Here is a 17,823-nt window from a genome sequence, read left to right as displayed (position 1 = left end):
TATCATTAAAATATATTTCAATTATAGTATTAAAATATTTTAATTTTAAAAATAAATAAATAAAAATTTTATAGATAAAAATTCTCATAGTACGTTGGCGCCAGAAAGTTAATGATCAATATTATTCTCGGCATATGTGAATGGTGATATTTACTGAATCCATTTTTTTTGTTATTATATCATATAAAACTAAATAAAAATAAAGTATTTTAACCAATAAAACAGTGGACTTTCTCAAGTCACTAGATACTTATTATCCATAATTTATACGTATGACTCTAAACTTAACAGTATTAGGTAGATACAACTTTCTATTTTCTCCATAAACAATTTTTTTTTAGCAGGATTTCATCCATAAACATTATGTCTAAGAAAAGAAAATGATGATACTTTCTTGTAAATCTGGTAAGGAGTTGCATATTTTGGAAGCAACGTTTAGTCGACCAATTTCATGCTGAAATCCCATAGTTTCTTAGCCAATCCAACATCTCTACCCATGTCAGTTGCTTTGGCCAAGTTAGCATCTGAAAAATATTCACCACTTTTCCCCTTCACTTGTGGATGCAATGCCACATAGCATGTAGTTGCAGCACCCTGTAATCAAATTCAACACACAATTACTATGTATTATTGTTCAGGGAAAAATATATAGCACAACTGTGTGTTCACAGCTCTATTTCTTTCTCACCTGCTGAACATTTTTAAGCACTAGTCTACCAAGCACATCAACCACGCCTGCATTATTTTAGACAAAAAGAACCAGAGTTACCAAGGCATTAATGTGGAAGGCCTAGTTTGCTCAAGCTATTTATGTAGGATTGAGCAAACGTCCATAAAGTAATGTCTGAGAAAGCATAAACTCAAATTGTAATATGTCTATTACCATTGACGATCCTCATATGACGGAAAAGATTGGTTAAAATTGCTCCTGGATGAAGTGAATTTGCAGTTATATTGACAGCATCTTCCTGCTTAGCATAACAACCAAACATTATATTGGCTTCCACTCAAAATAACAAGACTACTATAATCCAGATACAATGATTCATATGCATATACAAACTCATATGGCTGTTATGCTCACATACCCACCTGTGGCCATCTTTAATGCTATTAGAGTCAACAGAGGTTGAAGTCACTATAAGAAGATTTTCATACAAAGGAAGCAATGTAAAAACTACTGAGCCAACAAAAGCATTGGTCTTATATGCATAATCGTAGTAGGACAAAATCACAATCAATCACAAGTTGAAATTTGATCAATTCTAATATGCAGAAACAGAGGCCAGAGGAAGACTTGACAATTTCTAAAAAGAAACGTTATTAAAAAATATAATTTGGCCTCAGAAATTGACAATTAGCAATCAGGGAATTTATTACCAAAAGTTCTGCAACACCCCTATTTGTATAGCCTGATATATTTCACTGTTCCGGTAACCGGTATCGGTCCGGACAATTTAGGGGATTAGAATCACTTCTAAGACACCTAGTTAAGCCCTGAATACAAATAATTAGTAATTGCCAAATAGTTAAATATAAAGAAGAAAAACAAAGCATAAAAAGTTAAATGAGCCAGGAGTCACAGCGATGGGTGACCTTCCCGGGAAATGACTGCGAGGTCAGTATTAACTCAAATTTTGAACCGGCAAATATGATGCTGCTGTCCTTAGGACTATTGCGAACACAGTGAAAAAGAAAAAATCACAGAAAAAAATTGTTAAGCAGGTCAAATAATTAGGTCAGTTATCCGGAAGAAATATTGAATTACTTGCAAACCGGATAGACCGGCAAGGGGCAATTTAGTCAATTCACCCCTAGAGCTGACTGCTGACCTAACTGTCCAATAAAATCAGAGAAATAAAAATTTCGGAATATATAATTAAATTAAAGAAGAATGGAAAAATGGAGAAAATAGAAAAAGAAAAGAAAAAGTGAATTATTACATCATCCAAGTGACCCCACCATGACATCATTAAATGATTTTAATTTATTTAAAATTTTGACTAAATAAAAATCAAGATAAAAGAGCATAAAACAAAAATAAAGAAAAAAGAAAATTCATTGTCTTCTTCCATCAAAAGGAACCGGCCACCCTCACTCTCTCTCTCTCCATGGTTTTCACCATTAAAGCTTGATCTCAAGCTTTTGATCCCTTCAATTAACCCTAAATTCCCCAAAATTTTCCATCAAACCTTATTATCCCAACTAGAAAAGAAGATTGAAGGAGAAAGAAAAGGAAGAAATTGAAGATTTGGAGAAATTGAAAATCAAAGTTTGAGGTTAGTAATCTAAATTTGAAAAATGTAGTTAAATGTTTATGTTCTAGTTTACTTAAATTAGAAATTAACTTAAAATCAAAACAAAACAATTGTTGGGGAAGTAATATGAAATTCGGCCAGCAGTAGGTGGGGTTGGGATTGAATGAATTTAGTGGATTTGAATGGTTATTTGAGGTGAATTAGGTGTATAGATTATGAATGTGCGCTTTGAATGCATTAGATTTGAACTCTATGTAATTAGGGTTTTGAACATTTTGAAAAATTAGAGAAAAAGTTGAGAATTGGTTAATTGGTGTAGTTGACCTTATTTGAGTTGAGAAATGGTCAATTGTGACCATTTTTGGTGTGTGTGAATTGTTAGAAATAAGTTTCAATTCGGATTGGTTAGGGTCATTATGCAAACAGCTTGACCTAGGTCCCTTTCAGGGACTAAAACTGAAAATTTACCAACCCAATTGGTGTGAGGTCAATTGGGAATGAAACTAGACACAAAATTGACCATTTTTCATTTAGGAATCATGCCCAGAAAGTGATAATAACTTAGTAAACAATTAGGCCAAATCAGGAATTGGACACACTGCCCAGTACAAAAATGACCAAATGAATAGTAGTTATGTAAATGACCATAACTTGGTCTAGAAAGGTCCAAATGACCTGAATTTTATACCGATAGAAAGCTGAGACATAGCCCTACAACTTTCATAAAGAAAATAAACTCAAATTTTGACCATAACTTGTTCAAAAACTCACCTGCAGTCAATGTACAAAAAGAGCCAAAATCCAGGAAATGTCCAGAATTCTGGGTAACACCAAATCCAGCCAGCTATGTTCAAATGGCTATAACTTGAGCTACAAAACTCCAAATGGAGTGATTCAAAAAGGAAACTAAGGTTAAGACAATAAGGAACAACTTCTAAGAAGAAAACTTAGCCAAATTACCACAATAACTTGATCAATGGAATATTGCAAAACAGGACACTAAATCTGAAATTTTGGAAATTTCACCTAAGAGACTTAAAATTTGAGAAACCAACCAAAACCAACAAATTAGGTAACCAAAATGTGGTATGTGGGTGAAATTAAAATTCTCATACCTATTAAGCATTAGAAAGTCAACAAATTGACTTGAATAGTGTCGTGAATAGTAACCCCGAAATACAAATTTTAAAGAACGTCAAGTTAAGCATATTAAAGCTAGATATAACTAGATTTGAATTTATTTTTGAACTTCTGATAAATTATGATACTGAAACAATGTAAAATTGTGTATTTCAGTTGAAAATGATACTGGAAAAGAACCCGAAGCATCGAGTCAAGGCCAAGAGGCAACTCACATAAGGTTTGTGCACAACATAAATATCCTTTAAAATTCCTTTGCAAAGTGCATGAAATGATTTGTGATTTACTTATATTGCAAAATGATGATTAAAATGTACACTATGCTTTTGATCTAAATTGTTGAAAATTTGATGATATGTGATTTAATTGTCAGTAAATGTTTGATAAATTGTTAAGATAGTTTTGAAACCACAGTGTCATGACCATATATTTGAATATCTCACTAGCATGACTAGTGGGAGGAAATAGTTTTGAATTTTGATTCCCTCTCTGGCTGAAGTGTTGAGGTGTGTGCCAGTAGAGAAAGAAATTTGAATGGGTACCCAAAAATTGAGCTAGCTAGCCTTGTGATTTCTCATAAGCCTCCGGCTATTGAGATGAGTATTATTCTGAATGGCACGATATAATTGTGTGTTTTTATGAAATTCGTTTTTAGACTTCCTAAATGAAATTGTTTAGACTAAAAAAATTTATAAATCATGTTTTGTACATGTTTTTCATGTTCAGTACCATATTTGAATAAATATGATTTGAATTATGCATAAAATGTTATTTTAGTATGTTGTGCACCACTGAGTCATAGTACTCAGCGATGACTGTTGTTGCTGTCGCAGATATAGAGACTAGAAGAGCAGCAAAGTGAGCTGCTGAAGATCTTGGAGCCACATCCCTGAAATTTTGATGGGTATATTTTATATCCTAATTGTAATATTTATTTTGGTGTATGTAAATGCATGTACATGTATAAACTGGTTATGAGAAGTTGTATGGATTTGTAATAATATTAGTTTGGATTTTCTAATGTAAATTTTGGATTGATGAATGTAAATTTATTTTTCTTTAATGAAATATAAATGAAGTTATTTAGTATTATTTTTTATGACAATTGAATTGAGAACTATTTTGAATTATGGAGTTTGGAGAAATGATGTTGATTTGTGTAGTGGTAGTAGTGGATTTGATGAAATGAATTATTGGAACTGTTTTTCCCAAATATAGACGGCACTCTGCCGAAATTTTTCTAAAATTTGCGGACAAATAAAAATGAACAAAAATTTTAACTAACTTTTAAACTTCTATTAAAAGTAAGAAAATGCTCACCACTTCCAAAAAATAAGAAAATGGTTTTTAAAATTCCTTGTAGGGTACTTAATGAGTTATCGGTAGGTGAAGTTCGGTAGTTCATTAGGTATTTTACGGGATCATGTTATACCTTACAGAGGGGCAAGGTGTGACAAGTTCCTCATGGATATACATGATCATTTACTACAAAACTCAATATTACTTTAATTTGTTGGGGAAACTATGTACTATTAGTTGCTATATAAATGAGAGCTTGGTAAACAGATGTTTAATACTAAAATGACACCAACATATGCCACTCTCCAACTAGCTCACTTTATAAAGGCTCTCCTTACAAAATAAATCATGCATAGGCTCACAACCTTGAGGCAGCTCAAATATTGTGGTGGAACAATATTGTGGTGGAATATCAATTGAGGATGTTGATTATAGTACTAAATCTGGGAAAGGCTCTTTACAGCACAAGAGAGAGAGATAGAGAGAGAGAGAGAGAGAGAGAGAGAGAGACGTTTAAGCTGAAATTGAAAATATAATGGTTAGCTTTCAGAAGTAATTTAATATGTTCGGTGAGAAAAATGCACTCCTTCAAATCAAAATTTTAAGCAGAAAAAAACAAATAACAAATATAGGTTTATCTTTTGCCTAGTACTTCAATTTTACAAACATATGAATATAACTATATAATATGTTTAACTTTTGCCCCAATTTCACAGCATTTTTAAAAGACGATATAATAATCACTATCACCATCCAACTTATTTTCCATTGATGTGTAGTCTGATAGGGATGATGGTGTATTCTAGAGAATCAAGAAAGTGCCGGAAGATGTGGACAGCTCAGCTCCATTCTGGTAAGAGTGATTCCCAGATGCATGTGATGCAGCTGCTAGGAGAGTTATATATAGGAAGAGAAAGGGTCGAGTTGGGGGCATGAATTGAATAATTTGTATTTTCCAGTTTTTTTAAGCTTGGGGGCAACTAGTATAGTTGCTGGGGTGTGAGTGAGAGAATTCTCTGGATTGTGTTTCCAGGATTTCTTCTAATTCCACCTGTAAATTGGGTTATTGAATAAACAACGTCTCCCTACTGCTATTTTCCATCTTTGCTGCATTTGATCTCCTTTTCTTTTATTTTGACTCCTTACTCTATCAAAATCAAACTTTGATGATTAAAGAGAAGAATGGATACCTTTAAACGTCCAGCCAGCTCATTAGCATGCAACACATTAGCAAGCTTAGATTGACCATAGGCACGGAAACTGCTATACCTGTGTAAGAACAGGTTTAACCACAATCAAATTCCACTTTCAAGAAAGATTAAAATAATGATAGTATGATTATACCATACAACTAACTGTTAATACTGCATTTACAGCTCTAGTCCAGGCCTGCCCACACTACACTTTCAGCAGCCTATCTTTTTGATTTCACAGGCCTTCAAGTAAAAAAGTAAAAATCATGCACATTTTTAAGATTTCAAATGGAAAAATCATCCCATGTAACACAAAGGAAAATATCTTATTACATCAACTCTCTTCCATAATTCCAAAATTTACTTAAAACCGTGAAACTTTAAATGTCTTATCAATTGAGCTATAAACTAAACATAAAAATCATCCCACATGACGTAACGCAAAGGAAAACATCTTATTACATCAACTCTCTTTCATAATTCCAAAATTTACTTGAAACGGTGAAACTTTAAATTTGTCTTATCAATTGAGCTATAAACTAAACATAAAAATAACTTCTTTTAGAAATTGGTACTAAAATGCGAAAAAGGTCAATTATATGTAACACAGACCCTTCATAAAATGAGCAAAAGGTCAAGACTATGTAACATGCATCCTTTGTGCCATGCGCAATTTAGGGAAGGTTAAGGTCTTTAAGAAATTGAAGGAGCCAAAGAGCACCAGCCTATAGCCAAGGAGCTTCTGCATTTCTATCAATTTGTGCATAATATATTTCAGAATAGGATACCTCTCAAATGGAGAAACTGAATGTAATTCTAAATTGTTGTTACTATTACCCTGACTGATCATTAATTTTATCAAAACGAATTCCTTCAGAATAAGGGAAACGATGAGCTTCTGACGAGACATTTACAATTCTCCCTTCTCTCTTACTTTCACTTGCTGTTTTCTTCATATTGTCCAATAACAGATTTGTCAAAAGAAAATGACCTGCAAAAAAAAAATAATAATCAGACAAGTCTTTCACTACTAAATTTTATGGATCCATAAGGGCAGCAGACTAGTTTAAAAAAAAAACCTGGTAACTGCCACTAAAGTTTATGTAACAAGCCAGATGACAAGTATGGAGTAATAAATGAGCTACTTTCAAGTCTGAAACTCAATTTCATCTTGAATTTTTTTTTTTTTTAAAAAAAAGGAAAGATAGGTGGGGGATCGTTAGCATCATGAATTTGAGAAAAGATTTTGATGCTTGATGATGGACCGTAACTCAAAAGCCAACCCAACTCCCATTGTGAGTTATTGTACACCTCAGAGGGAAAAAAAAATAAAAATAAAAATAAAAAAACCATTCTAAAGCATGTACATATTGCAGCATGAGTTATATGAGAAATACCTATATGATTCGTTGCAAATTGTAGTTCTATGTTGTCTTTGGAAAGCATGAATGGTGTTGCCATAACTCCTGCATTGTTACTTTAAAGCAAATAAACAAAGAAAAAAGTGTCATTCCTGGCTTATTCATTAAACTGAGCAGTTGGCACCATGATAGCTATGCACGTGTCACATACATAAAAAAATTCTGTCAACCACATGTACGTGACAATAAAATCTACATCAAGGTTCTCATTCTTTTCTTACATTAGGATGTTCAATGGAAGACCCAGAGAATTGAAATCTTTTGCAAACTTCCTCACAGACGTCATTGAACTGAGGTCCAATTCCATGGCATCAACTTTGGCAGAGGGGATTTCTTTTATTATAGCTTCTTTGACATCTCTTCCAGCTGCCATATTCCTGACTGCCATAACTACATGGACACCACGTAATGCAAGTACCCTTGAAGTTTCAGTGCCAATACCGCTAGACGCTCCTAAAATCACAGTGGGTGACAAATAAAATGCCATTCAGTAAACACAGAAAATTATTGCGCAACAAACAAAAAAAAATTATTTAAATGTTTTATGAAACCTACAACTCTGTGTAATATAACAGAAAAAATCGTACTGCACACACTAAAATCACAAAGCACATAGATTCCATTGTTCACATCTAAATTTTTTAAAATTGAAGAAAGTTACCAAATGAGTACATGAGAAAGCGCAGCTCCTGATATAGTTCATAAGAAACTAAATTCCAAAATCCTTTACTATATCTATTGGATTGTATTGTTCTTGTTCTATCAACTCAACTCAACTAAGCCTTTATCCAAGAAATTTGGGCTGGTTCTATAAAATTATTTGCAGAGAACAAATTAAATCAATGTCCAAATTTAACTGCTTCCTAAATTTTTCAGAGCAATATCCTCCAAACTTCTGTCATAAAAAATTGGCAGAGGGCAGCAACAAGTGGCAGTTGAAGTGTTGAACTCAATACAGTCAATACATACAGGGAACAAGATGGAACAGAAATAAAATGGAGAGGAAAAGAGTTTTTTGCCAAAAAAAATTATATGCTCATTAAACATATTGGTGGATACTGGTATAGGAGGGTCAATCCAATCCTCATTCATATTAATGGATTAGTTATTGGATGTGACCCAAACAATGCATTTGGGCATTTATTGGATGGAACAATAGCCGTCCTGTGTGATTTTCTTGTGCATGGCTCTCTAAGATTGTAGGTCTGGAAAAACCAAATTACAGAGGAAAGGTCTGGAGCTTAGTACACCAGCTATTTCAAAAACGGCCTCCCTCTATTTTCTTCGTGAGTTCTTTACAATCAAGAAAAACTTAGACCGTAAACTACAAGTATAATTCGCTCTATAATATGATTATATTCAGATTAGTTATTCAATCATGGTTATAATGTAATTATATTTAGATTATTTATTCAAATATGGTTATGCAAATATTTACATGTCTACTCTTAATTTTCCAACACCTATAGACGTAGTTGGTTAACCCTCACTTTCACCTTTTGAGTATCAAATGCAACTATGCAAGTGGAAATGGACCCCACAGTTGCTAAACTATAATTCATGAGGACAAAAATTTTCAGAAACAATAAATGGCAAACAAAACATAAGAATTTCTAGTTTTTAAGACTGAGGCCCCCTCTGTTCTAAGTAGAGTTCATATGAAAATTGGAGGACTTCTGCCGTACCACAAAAGCCATTAAAATATGTGACCCTGGCTGGCCTCCACCCCTAAACAAACGCAACAATAAACCAAAATCCAAAAAATTATTTTAAAAATTTATAGGCAGCCAAACTAATACGTTTTCCATAAAAAAAAAATCCCACATCTACATGAGATTTAAGACAATAAACCCAGATCTTAAATCTTAATTTTAGAATCTTGCAAAAAGATAAAAATTGAAACAGGCATATGATAGTGAAGTTATAGACCTGTAACAATGGCAGTGAGACCAGAGGCGTCGATCCCGTGAGTAACTTCCTCCGCTGTGGAAGATGATGAGAACCCAGATGGTCCTTTCCTGCTAAACGGCCACATTCTGTCTCTGATTCTCCGGCTCTCGCAGTAAACCGCCGACAGGAAAACGAGTGGTAGTTATTCCTTTGCAGTGACCGTTGCATTTTGAAGATGAGACACATATATAGCACCCTCTCTAGTGGAGTCCAATCAGCGCACCCAAAACTCGAGTGGTGTCCAATCAGTGCTGCCCAGTGTCAGCCCATTACATGGATATATTATCTGGGGCCATCCAATTCCATGCTCACGCTGTCGTTTGGACTTAATTGCCAAATGAAGCAGTGCTCTACGATATATATATATATATATATATATATATATATATATATATATATATATATATATATATCATTAAAAATAAAGAAATAAGTAAATTTGACTATTTAATAGGTTTAAAAAAATAAAATTAATGATTAATTAATATAGGGTTTGTTTGATTTAATTATTAAATATAGTTGATAAATAGTTATTATTGTTAATCGATGATAATTGATTTATGTTAAGTGTTTAATAAAATTATATTTAGTCATTGCTATTCATAAAATGGTTAATAAGGATATATATTACATAATTTATTTTATTATTAAAATAAATATAAAATTATAAATTTATTATATTATATTATTTATTTTGTTATTAAATTAAATATATAATTATTAAATTAATATATTATATTATTTATTATATTATTAAAATAAATATATAATTATTAATTTATTATATTATATTATTTATTTTATTATTAAAATAATAAAATAATTAATTTTTTTTAAAAAATAATTAAATTACTTTAAAAATATAGATAAAATAATAAAGTAATTATTATTGTTAATAAAAAAAATTTATAATTAATTTTAAGTTTTTAAATATAAATAAATATTTTATGTTATTAATAAAAATATTTTAATAAAATTGAATTGTGTTAACTAAAATGTTAAAATTATAAATAAAAAATATAAAAATATTAATAATATTAATTTTTGAGTTAAATAAAAAGGGTAATATAGTTAAAATAAAAAATCAAATCAAATCAGATATTAGTTGAATTGTGTTAATTAAAATATTAAAATTATAAATAAAAAATATAAAAATATTAATAATATTAATTTTTGAGTTAAATAAAAAGGGGTAATATAATTAAAATAAAAATAAAATCAAATCAGCTATTAGCTTATGAGAAATAATTCTAAAAATATAGTTGATACAAACTGTAGCCGATAGGTACTATGGGATGTTTAGTTTATCTGTTGGGTGTAGTTGATAGCTGATAGGTATCCAGATAGGTAAAATATGGTGTTTAATAAATTTTAAAAAATAAAACTAATAACTGATTGATAGTTGATATATAGTACTAATGAGCTGCAGTTTATATAGCTCTATTTTTAGACATGTTTCTTATCAACTGACAACTAATTTGATTTAAATTTTTATTTTAATCATATTATTCTTTTTTATTTAACTCAAAATTAATGTTATTAATATTTTTATCCGTTTATTTATAATTTTAACATTTTAATTAATATATTTCAAATTTATTAAAATATTTTTTATTAATACCATAAAATATAAAATATTTATTTATATCTAAAAATTTAAAATTAATTATAAATTTTTTTCTTTACCAATAACAATAACTACTTTATTATTTTATCAATATTTTAAAAGTTATTTAATTTATTTTTAAAGAATTTAATTATTTTTTTTATTTCAATAATAAAATAAATAATATAATAGATTAATAATTATATATTTTATTTTAATAATATAATAAATGATATAAGATATTAATTAATAATAAAATAAGTATTATAATATAATAAATTTATAATTTTATATTTATTTAATAATAAAATAAATTATATAATATATATCATTATTAATTATTTTATATATCAACAGTAACAACTAAATATAGTTTTATCAAATACTTAACATAAATCAGCTAATTGTCGTCAACTATCAGCTACCAGTAATAGTTATTAATTAACGGTTATTGACTATATTTAACGGTTAAACTAAACATATTCAAAATATATAAAAGTGGGTAAGGAACATTTTGATTTTTTTAAATATCTTCATTAATTTTATTATTTATAAGGAATATTAAAAACGTATTTATAACAATAAAATATGTTAACAATAAAATTCACCCATTAATTTAAATAATTTTATTGTTAATAATTTTTAACAATAAAATTAAATTATTAATCCTTTTCACGAGAGACTAATCCATAAAATATTATTGCCCCTAATAATTTTTAGTGATAAATATTTCATATTAAATTTCTAAATAATTTTAATTTCCAATGAGAGGAGAGTTATATGGACGGCTGGACCAGAGGCATCAATCCTCTAAGTAACTTCCTCGGCTGGGGAAGATGATGAGAACCCAGATAGTTCTTTCCTGATAAACGGCCGCATTCTGTCTCTGATTCTCTGGCTCTTTGCGGTAAACCATCGAAGAGGAAAATGAGTAGCAGTTTTTCCTTTGCAGTGACCGTTGTTTTTTGAAGATGAGATACATGTATTGCACGCCACTGTAGGATATTTGTAGCGCTCCACTCTAATGGAGTCCAACCGGTGCTAACAAGTGCCGGCCCTTTTCAACTTAGAGCGTATTTAGTATGTAAAATAATAACATCAAAAATAATAATTTTATTTCAGTTATGCATAAATATAATTAATGTTTATTTTTAAAATATTTATTTCAAATATTTTGTGTCATAGAAAGATAATATAATTTTAAAACTATATATATATATTTAATTTAAAACGTCGAGAACTATAGTGTCCTTGATGGCCCGGTACCTTCTAATTCAACTAAATGGGCTCAGTATAATTCATTCCCAATGCCCAAATCAGAAGTCCCACAATCCAGGCCAGTTTATTTAGCCCAATTTTAAAACCCAAGTTAAAAAATCCGACCGATGTACCAAACTAGCACGTGCGACGACGGCTTCATTCCGATACGAGTCACGTGCGGAACTCACAAGCGGACAGACACATTATCGCGACAGAGAGAGAGAGAGAGAGAGAGAGGGAGAGAGAGAGGGAAATGAAACGCAGAAACAGAAAACAGAAAAAAAGCGGCTTTTGAAAACCCTAACACTAGTCCTCCTTGTCCCCGTTCTCATTGACACATCTCTTAATTTAATCCTGGTTTCGTTACAGCCTTTATTTTAAGGTATGCAAAACCCTATTCCCTATCTCCTTTTCAATATGTATATGTATTGATTAGTTAATGCTAATGGATTGAAATCTGGTTATACATTACAATTCAGGCTTATTTTGATCATTTTATTTCTCATAAATTGTCGTGCTCTTTTCTAATTATCATTATTTATACAATTACAATCTGTACCTTTTTGCCCCTTTTTATATTTGTTGTAGGTCTATTAGGTTTACATGAGTTTATTTACTGGAAATGATGTACTCGACGAATTGAATTTTATTGTTTTTGGGACTATTTAAGTATTAGCTAGACAATTTATCAAGAGAATATTTCATTTCTGGTTTTAATTTGATATGTCAGTGAGTGTCGTAAAAACTGTTTGCAGATGATTATGAATGGTTTTGGTTTGTAATGAGGGTCACATATGATTTCTGTGGACAACATTTGCATGTCTATTAGATATAAAATTGAATGATTAGGGTGGTGTGTTTATTTTTATATTTATGTTATAATTTCTGTTTTATCCTTTGAAGTTCGTTGTAGCTGTAGTCTATTGAGATTGTGTGTGGGTAGGGGAAAAGCAAAATGAACAAATGGAGCGATTTGGATTTGATTTCTTTAGTTTAAAGAACATACATTTACTTTGGCTGATTAGATTAATTAATAGGAGGATTAAGACTGTTTTGAGCATGAATTTGTAATACCCATAAATCAGGTGAAATTTTAATAAACTAAGATTTGATTGAGGATTTCTTCTCTTTCTCTACTCTTCCAAATCTTTATGTATAAAATTTGAATTATAAGTTCAAATTCACTATCCAAATAAACGATTAAGAATTTTGGACTAAAAATTTAGGTATCCATATTTGTCTTTGGATTCTTACAATTTTATATCCTTTGAATTGAACTAATAAGGTGAGTGCTGAATGGGTGCTTGCATATTAATGAAGCAACGTAGTACTGAAAGAAATGGTTAAGAAACCTATGAAATTATTTTTTTGATGAAAAATGATTTTCCTGGTTTCTGCTTATTACAAAGAGGATAAGTTTCCGTAGATAATTTATGATATAAAGGTCATTTACTCTGTAGTCAAGCTTGATTATCAATTTTTGAAGATCAGATCAGGAAATTTGATTTCTGAAAAAATTTGTACATGTATTTATGCTGTCATTAGTCTATTTGGTGTCTAGTATAATATCTCATGGTGTCTTGCTTACTTGTTTTCTGTATTGATTCCTTGTAGGGTGACAATATCTGGGGAAGCCTTATTGATAAGCATGCTGATACGTTTGTCATCAGGATACAACGAAGTGTCAGTTTGGGAAGCATTGATAAAGAGTTTATACACTAACAAAGTGAACCTTTTGAGGAAGCGGCATATATTCTTCCTATTATTTATCTTTTGTTTTTGAAACGATAAGAGAAAGGTTGTTCATTTTTGAGACATTCCAAATAAGCTTTCACAGCCATTATCAGATGTCAGAAGGCAGTATGGCTGTTGTGAAACCTGAGGTATTTTCTGTGGTTTTATCGTAAATTTCCCCTAATTTCATGTTTTGCTGCCTTCAAATGATTATGTGGATGTAAATGGATCTTTTCTTTTTCGAATTTAATGGTTGTTTGGTGATGCATATAGCTTTGGGGACCATTTGTTGTTTTGGAGAAGAGTTTGGCTGTGGTTTAACCATAAAAAATGTTGTAGAACTATGAACACAGCTATATATGGGTTGTTTAGTAGTAGATCATTCCTAAAATTCGGTGAGAGGGGAATTTGTAGAATTTTGATTGCAAAAATCAGGATGTCCAGTATTGCATAAATTTACAATATATATATATATATATATCTTCTAAATTTGATTTCATTCTTGCTTAAATTTTTATATGGCCTTGTGTTTCAAGATGAAGTCTTACATTTGGCTCCAAACTGCTGATGGTTCAATCCAACAAGTAGAAGAAGAGGTTGCCATGTTTTGCCCCATGATATGCCAAGAAATTCTTCAAACAGGCATGGGTTCTTCAAAAAACTATGCTATATCACTGCCTCAACGTGTGAATCCTGCTATCTTAGGCTTAATACTCGACTATTGCCAGTTTCATCAAGTACCAGGTCGCTCTAATAAGGTCTGATTTTCCCTTCTCTGGTGACATATTTTGCTTTTCTAGATTCTGTTTTCTCCAATTTCTAGCAGAGCATATAATTTAAACTTAGAAATCAGACAAATAAAAAACTGCTAGTTACTCATGGAGGGGTTTAAGAAGATTTGTTTTATCATCATATTTCTTCCTTTTGTAAGGAGGGGAACGGTTGGGTGTTAGTAATATTTTTGCTTGTGAATGATCTATTTGAATGTTAATATTATCTATTCTTCCTTGTTCCCATTTCTAGGAGTGCAAAATTTTTGATGAAAAATTTATTCGAATGGATACAAAAAGATTATGTGAGTTGACATCTGCTGCTGACAGCCTTGGGTTAAAGCCTTTGGTTGATCTTACCAGTCGTGCACTTGCTCGAATTATTGAGGGGAAAACTCCTGAGGAGATACGTGAGACCTTTCATTTACCTGATGACCTCACAGAGGTTTGTTGCAAACATGAAGTCAGTGCTTCCAATCCTTGGTCTTTGCTAGTCATTTTTATGCGATCTTGTTTTTTCACAGGAAGAGAAATTGGAGCCTCTAAGAAACATTACTGATGATCCACGCATCCGGCTTTTAAATCGATTGTATGCCAGAAAGAGGAAGGAATTGAAAGAGCAAGAGAAAATGAAGGTGGTTTCTTCTACTTCTGGTGTTTGCCTTTTTTTTTTTTTGCCCCTTTATTTTATGTTTACATTTTTGGACATCTGAATTTTATGATTTTAGATTCATTAGAATTTTTATTGAATTCTTTAAACCTGTATATTCATGTTGTAATAACAACTAAGAAATTTTCTTTCCCAGAATGTTGAGGTTGAAGATGAGCATGTGGATGAACGCTCGGTTGACGATCTCTTGTCATTTATAAATGGTGCAGATGGAGGTATGCCTGCAAAATATTTAGCCTTCATTCAGAGAAGATCAAATGCTTTAGCTTCTTACCAACTTGATAGCAACCAGCTTGTTCAGTCAGTACAGATATTCTAGTAATATTTCATGTTCGTCATGTAGCTTCCAGGAAATTTTCAAAGAATCAATGTTTAAATAGCTGATCTTGTGAATATGGGTTTTCTCTTTGCAATTGTACTGAATATGATAGTCTCCGCAGATTCAAAAGGTAGTAGTAGTAAGAACAAAAAAAAGAATCGTAGAAGAAAAGACCAATCAAAGGAATCTTCTTCAAACAATTTAAATGGAAACAATAAGAAGGTTGGCATCTCTCTCTCTCTCTCTCTGTGTGTGTGTGTGTGTGTGCACAGTTCAATTGATGCATTGTCTGTGCTGGATTACAAAGTTTTTTTTGTACAGTAGCTATATATACATATATAGGGAACAATAGAGGGCAAGTTCACCCTTTCACCAACCACACCACCCCCCCCCCCCCCCCCCCCCTCTCTCTCTTTTTCTTCCTTATTATTAATTTACCATTGTTGATTTCAGGAGATGGACACTTGCCCTTCTGCTTGCCATAATGGGAAGGTTAAAGATATTTTGGTTGCCTCTTCCATTAAAACTTCAAAGTTTCAGGAATCTGGATCTGCCACGCTTTCACCTAAGCTTGAATTTGATGATGTTGACATTGATGATGATTTAGATCCTGCAATGAAGGAGGAACTTGACAGGTTAGATTTCTATACTGGAGCATCTTGATTTGGATAATAAATTCATTATGTAGATTGCAGTGAGCATTTCATTTTGAAGATTTTGAAGAAGGCATTTCATAGGGCTCCATTTTTGTAAGTAAGGGAGAATTATGAGTATTATGATATTATCTGATTCAAGTTTCCATTTTTTTTTTCTAATTCAGGGAAGTTGAGGACTTTGCTCGTAGATTAAATTCAGATTGGCCAGAAAGGATGCAAGAAATACTTTCGCTAGGCCAAGAAAGAAGGCTGATATCATTATCAATGGATGGGAATGGCTCTTTATGTAGATATTCAGGTAAGTTCATTCCTAGGTTTCATCTTTTCTCATTGTGCTTTCCTTTGGGCCTTGTTTATGTTATTCCCCCACCCCACCACTGCCACTTTTTCCTTATATGATTGGGATAATGATGTTGAGGGGATAATATATTCTTGATCTTGAATATAGTTAGTTGATGTCAAATCACCATGTTGGTTAGATATACAGACAGTTATACACAAGGAGATGACATCAGCATGCATCTCTTGGTCCAGATGATTCTGAGAATTTTCGATGGGCTTGGTCATGTTTTCGTGTGAAGCGACTTATTTTCTCCATTGATTGACCATGTAAAAATGCATTTGATGCAATATTTGATGTCTAAACAGATTTGGATCAGAGATAATATGAGGATAATTTCCATTCTGAGAATTGTCAGCAGCTTTGAGCAGTTTGGATAAGATGCTGCCTACAGTTGGTTGCTGTCTGAAGGTGGAAGAATTAAAACTGTTATTTGGTGTGGACTGCATGTGATTATTTTTGTCTGTTCGACCATCACCAAAGGCAACATTCTTTCTCGGCGTAATGTATGTTGAAAATGAAAAATAAAACTCAGAAGAGACAATTTGAGCACAATTTGCTCATTTGTCTTTGTCTTGTTCTGTTGTTGCAGTTGTTTGTGACTTTCAGCTATTCTCATCAGCGAGCTCCTGTACCATCTGGAAATTATTTCTTTCACAAATTTTCTCATTTTAAGAATACATTTCTTTTTGACATTTACGCATAGCTTCCTTGTGGCTTGTTCACAGAGGCCACTAATCTATATGGAGAAAAAGATTGGGAATATATGAAACGCACAGTTGATTCTTTAACCATTTTTGAAGATTTTGACTTGTTTTAAAACTTGCTTTCTGAGGGAACCAGTGGAAGAAAACTTTAATAGAGGAGGATTAGCACAACTTTGTAATTTTATTGTGTGAATCTTTCATAGAAGTTTGTTTGAGTAGATGAAGTTTTTGCCTGTAGCTTGGCTTGCACAGTGGTGAGGAACTACAATTAAGCTTTGATATGATGGAAGTAGAGATTACATTTCTCATCCTTTTTGTTGAGGGAGTGTAGCCTTTGTTTTTGTTATGTACTGTCCATTGTAATGAAGAGATAATCTAAGATTCTATTAAGATTGTTTTGTAGTGCCCTTGATTCATCACGCCTTCTGCTTTTCCCAGTTGCTAATCTCCTGCCTGGATACGAGTTTTAATGTGTTGCCATGTGAAATTTTGTCTGCAGA

At 31.7% G+C, this 17,823-nt stretch overlaps 2 protein-coding genes across 5 annotated transcripts; one reads left to right on the top strand and one right to left on the bottom strand.

Moving 5' to 3' along the window:
* Window positions 1-230: 230 nt before the first annotated feature.
* Window positions 231-9,436, bottom strand: LOC110662193 (short-chain dehydrogenase TIC 32, chloroplastic). The gene is made up of 8 exons (XM_021821086.2): window positions 9,241-9,436; window positions 7,533-7,764; window positions 7,288-7,367; window positions 6,728-6,881; window positions 5,888-5,966; window positions 884-968; window positions 689-735; window positions 231-594 (listed from the first exon to the last, which is right to left on the bottom strand). The coding sequence occupies exons 1-8, from the start codon at window positions 9,344-9,346 to the stop codon at window positions 436-438; spliced, it is 942 nt and encodes a 313-aa protein (XP_021676778.2). The 5' UTR covers window positions 9,347-9,436; the 3' UTR covers window positions 231-435.
* Window positions 9,437-12,325: 2,889 nt separating this feature from the next.
* Window positions 12,326-17,739, top strand: LOC110662194 (SKP1-like protein 21). 4 transcript variants are annotated; one of them, XM_021821090.2, is made up of 10 exons: window positions 12,326-12,509; window positions 13,742-14,010; window positions 14,398-14,619; window positions 14,885-15,076; window positions 15,156-15,266; window positions 15,438-15,516; window positions 15,742-15,842; window positions 16,074-16,255; window positions 16,441-16,574; window positions 16,925-17,739. In XM_021821090.2, exons 2-10 carry the CDS (start codon window positions 13,975-13,977, stop codon window positions 16,939-16,941), a joined length of 1,074 nt encoding a protein of 357 aa, XP_021676782.2. In that variant the 5' UTR covers window positions 12,326-12,509; window positions 13,742-13,974; the 3' UTR covers window positions 16,942-17,739. The 4 variants fall into 4 exon arrangements, with proteins under 4 accessions (XP_021676782.2, XP_021676780.2, XP_021676781.2 ...); XM_021821088.2 differs by having other exon boundaries at window positions 16,811-17,739; XM_021821089.2 differs by having other exon boundaries at window positions 16,756-17,739.
* Window positions 17,740-17,823: the final 84 nt, after the last annotated feature.

Source organism: Hevea brasiliensis, chromosome 13 (assembly GCF_030052815.1).
Source record: "Hevea brasiliensis isolate MT/VB/25A 57/8 chromosome 13, ASM3005281v1, whole genome shotgun sequence".
Taxonomy (NCBI): Eukaryota; Viridiplantae; Streptophyta; class Magnoliopsida; order Malpighiales; family Euphorbiaceae; genus Hevea; species Hevea brasiliensis.
The sequence above is the reverse complement of the archived record's forward strand: the minus strand, read 5'-3'. Positions and strand labels throughout refer to the sequence as shown.